At 40.1% G+C, this 4,699-nt stretch overlaps 1 protein-coding gene across 1 annotated transcript; it reads left to right on the forward strand.

Annotated features, from left to right (window-relative positions):
• Positions 1-308: 308 nt before the first annotated feature.
• On the forward strand, positions 309-4,089 carry LOC118770014 (trypsin-3-like). The gene is made up of 4 exons (XM_036517452.1): positions 309-407; positions 3,339-3,589; positions 3,668-3,798; positions 3,940-4,089. Exons 2-4 carry the CDS (start codon positions 3,463-3,465, stop codon positions 4,087-4,089), a joined length of 408 nt encoding a protein of 135 aa, XP_036373345.1. The 5' UTR covers positions 309-407; positions 3,339-3,462.
• Positions 4,090-4,699: the final 610 nt, after the last annotated feature.

Consider the following 4,699-nt stretch of genomic DNA (forward strand, 5'->3'; position numbering starts at 1 on the left):
AAAATAACACCCCTAATTCACCAAATTTTTAGGGTAAGGGGGGTTATTGTATTTAACACATTTGTGAAAATGTCAGGAAAACTCAATCGCACAGTGTGAGAGGACTGCCACTGTGGACCCCAAATGTTAGTAAAAGATTATTGAATTTCAAATGTCAAATACTGTACATGGTCAGGTAATGCACAAGCTATTTGATTCTCGCTTTATGTTTTTTTCTTATACTCTCACTTATCAGTCTGGTCTACAGATGCCTCCCCAGTGGAAGTTAATGAAAGGATTATTGGAGGGTGGGACTGCAAACCACCAGAAGCACAGTACCAAGTGTTTGTGACTAATGGCTCTATTAGATGTGGAGGCTCCCTGCTCTCTTCCAAGTGGGTCCTCACTGCTGCACACTGTGACTCTCCGTAAGTGCTGTCATGTGAACACTGTGATACAGATGCAAGCATGGTTATTAAACTGAAAAGTATAGACAGAAATGGGGAGTACAAACAACAAGGTACCACTGCATTTACAATGTTGGTGTATATCCCTACTTTGTCCAACAGTAGTATACAGGAGACCCCTGAGAAATTCCACAGATACTATTAATATTGTACCCATAGGATACTTTAGTGTAAAATGAGATTTGTTCCCACCTCATACATAATTTTCAGCATAATTTCTGAAAGCATAATGTTAAAGAAATTCAATTTGAAAAACTAGATGGGAGGAGGGAATTGGACAGAGTGGAACTACTGCACCGGAGCTGAGTCTGTGTTGCATCAGATTTGGTTCCCTCTGTCAGATTTACATCCCTTCAGCCTTTGGCACATTGGAGTGCTTGTGTACACACTCTCCCACCTGAGTTATGTCAGTCCATCCCTGAAGAAGTCATCTAACTGAAACTATCCCGAACGTCAACCCACACTCTAACCCAATCCTTAATCCTAATCCAAACCGAACTCTAATCCCTCTAAACACTCTCTTAAACCTACATGCAGATAACACATTCATCCTCATCTGTAACTTCAGATGAGGACTCTGGCAAACAGATCCTATACAACCCCACATATCACAGCAGAACAGTAAGAAAGATTCAGGATTGGAATGTAGAGTTCAAAAGCCCAGTCACCCTCATAAGAGATTCAAATGCTAAGGAAGGCCCCCAACAATAAAGAAACCCCGTAACGATGAAGATCCCAAACAAACTGCAGTTAAATACCTACAACAACTCATCAAAACATCTAATGCAAAAAAAAGCCAAATGCAGATGCCTATGTTCCAATCCTGAAACATTCTCTAAATTTAACACAACAGTCTTAGAACCTGAAAAAAATCAACAGGTGTGTAGCCACACACCGCAATTCACTTTTTGAAAAACACCAGGATCAATTTCACACCACTTCTGGTAACATATGCTAGACAGCAGTTACAGCCCAAAATATCTTCATGCACTGGTGTCAGCAGTTTATAGAATAGGGGGAACTGAACAGAGCCCCATCCCACTTCATCTAACATCACCAATCTTTCCAAAACCTTCAAACTCACAACAGCGCAAGTACATCTAGTGTAGAGAGGTCTAACATTTAATCCATGAACCAGCAAAGTATAACAGGAGGGATCTCAAAAAGGATATCCATAACTATCACAGATGGCTCAAACTACTAGATTATTTCAGTTACATTTCACCATTGCATCCACTTTGGAACCTAGAAAATAACAGGCACATGAGGACATTGAAAGATTCATTGAGAAACATTAAACAACCCTGAATAGATTTAAGCACATAGACAGCAACAAAGATAATTTGAACACATCAGAAAGACAAGCCATCAAAAAATTATGAAGATTATTAAACCATTGAACAAAATAGTCAAATATTGTTACAGACAAATTCCAGACACATAGGAAGTTTAGCAGCAACTAGATAATTACAAATATTATAAACACATAACATATAGCCACCGCCCATACACACAACACAGCATAAGGGAACAGTACAGTCACTGTATGAAAAACAATGTATCAACAAAAAGTTGATACAGAGTTGATAAAGAGTGACTACCTATATGGAACCACCCTGTGAATGAAATTTTGGTTTCCTCCCCTAAATTCACAAGAACTTGGACAGTTGCTTTTGAGATCCCTCCTGGCAGATGTATTGTATCAGACTGTTGCAGTGTATTTTATAAAATTCACAATACATAGTTTACTAAATTATCCCTCTCTCCCAGACACACACCACCTATATCAAGGGCACATACAACATCATAAACAGACTTTGGACGATACCTGTTCCCACCAACGCATTTACAATGGATGTACAGACAGTCTTTAAACTAGCATAAGCATACACACAAAAAACTTCGCGACCTAACCGTAACCTTCATCGTAACCCTAAGGGGAACCATTTTTGATGAGGGAACCCAATCTGATGCAACACCAGTCTCAGCTAAAGTGACTCTAAAACAGGAGCTTCTCACTGTTGGTGGACAAGTGAGAATTACAAAATGGAATGGGGGCTGAACAAATCAAGTGACTGCAGTTTGCTCACAAGCCATAAAATGTCCACAGCTCACTTTGCATTTCATGATACTTCTGGTCAATAGTCACCCTGGATCACACAAAAAAAATCAGTTACTGGCACAGTTCTCTGTGACCTGGGGACAAGGAGTGTAGTAGGAACAGGATAAGTTACCTCAAATGAGTCTGAGAAACAGCAAAAGGCAAATTCATGCAGAGCTAGGGTCTCCTGTACTACAACAGGGGAAATGACTCACACCTGGATGCTTCGATGGGTCACATAAAGGCCGCATTCTCTTCAGCTGGTAAGAAACAGAGGGCTAAGCTATGTGGAATAAATTAGGAAAATGTCGGTCATGTTTGCTTTACAATAGTGCTTGTTCAGTTTGTGTGAGGGACAGGTTATAACATGGCCTCATTTACTATCATTAATTTTAATGACAGACCTAGTGTATTTGTGTGTATTTTTCTAAATTGTACAGAATTCTCCTTTTAGCACATAAAGTAACTTGGCATTTTTGTATGCTGAAGGAGCTAAGAGGTTAAATAAATCACACAGAGAAGTTAATACCAGCGGTGTGTGATGAGGAACATGAACTGCAGATCTTGTGTATATATAATGAAGTATAACTACCCTGTGCTGAGGCTGTACTGTAAGGAGTATCATCTTGATTCCATACTTAGTTTCTTCACTGAGAGCTGACAGTTAAAATATGTTATGGGTTATTAGCACAATGTGAAGATATGCTGGCACTTTCAATTATGATTGGATGCAGAAGGAACGTATCTTGCAAAACTAACTTTGTTAAAAGTGTGTGCATTTTACTTTGCAGTGGTCTGCAGGCTTACATCGGCATACAGGACCTTAATGACATAAAAAACAGAAAAGTTCAACCTGTGAAGGTCCAAAGAAAAATAAACCCAGGATATAATAAAGCTAAACAATTCAACGACATCATGCTGATTGAGCTGAAGGATAATGTTCACAGTCCCAAAACTGTCAACCTACCAGCTAAATGCAGTAACTACCCTGATAAGGCACCAGAAAATACCAAGCTTCTTGTTGCTGGCTGGGGAAGTCCAGGTGAGAAAGGCGACAGAGAGTGTACACACTGTGACACTGACTGACAATGGCTGACCTCTTTTGTCTGTCTTTCACTAGGTGGAAAGAATGCTGTATTACCTACTAAGCTCCGTTGTTTGAATATAGAGAAGGAAAGGTGTGCAAGAGCAATGCCTCCAATCACTGCTGATGCCTTTTGTGCAGGAAAAGGGGATCATAAAACAAGAGTGGTAAGCTACATTTTCAAATATGAGTTAGTAACATGCTTCGTATCAATGGAGCTATGTAGGCAAGCAGACACGCAGACACAGACACACATATGCACACACAGAAACCCCCACCACTTTAGCTGTTCTCTCTTTCTTTCCCAGGGTGACTCTGGAGGAGGTCTGGTGCTTGAAGCGACGAACGAGGTGTTTGGAGTGGTTCAAAGAGGTTGGCTGCCTGATCATATGTATCCAGGCATATTCACAAGCGTGTGCTCCCACTTGGCCTGGATCAAACAAGTAACTGGGCTTTGAAAGAAATGCCAAATAAAATTTTCAGAGATCAGCATTAAGAGCAACTGAAGTTCAGTGTCTTCTTTTGTCCCTCAGCAGTGTGTTTACATGTGTGACTGTAAGTGTAGCTTAAAAAAAAAAAAAAAAAAAAAAAAAGAAGTTTTGAAGGATGAAATAATGGTAATGGTTATTATGACAATGATAATGACCCCATTATGTTATGTCTATATCAGGGCCGGCTCGACGCATAAGCGAACTAAGCGCCTGCTTAGGGCCACCGTGGCCACCAGAGGGCCCCCAAGAGCGCTTGAAATGTTTTTGATTTATGTATTTATTTTTTGTGATATATTATGTCAGTGGTAATCATACAAAAACGCAATATTATGTTAACGGGCTGGCTAGCTAATATTGCCGGTTTAATCAAGTATCGCTGCCTCTGTGGGAGCTGGTGTCACGTTCATGCGCATGCGCCATGTAACAAACGATGACTACATTTTGATGCAAGCACCCCCGTAGGCAGCTATGAGGTCGATTTTTTTTTCCTTCTCAGGCTGTTGTTTTGCATTATATGTGTGCGTGAATGAACATGATTTTATTTTGTGAACGAAAGTGTTCGTTATAAAAACCCCCG

This window comes from Megalops cyprinoides, chromosome 22 (genome assembly GCF_013368585.1).
Source record: "Megalops cyprinoides isolate fMegCyp1 chromosome 22, fMegCyp1.pri, whole genome shotgun sequence".
Classification (NCBI taxonomy): Eukaryota; Metazoa; Chordata; class Actinopteri; order Elopiformes; family Megalopidae; genus Megalops; species Megalops cyprinoides.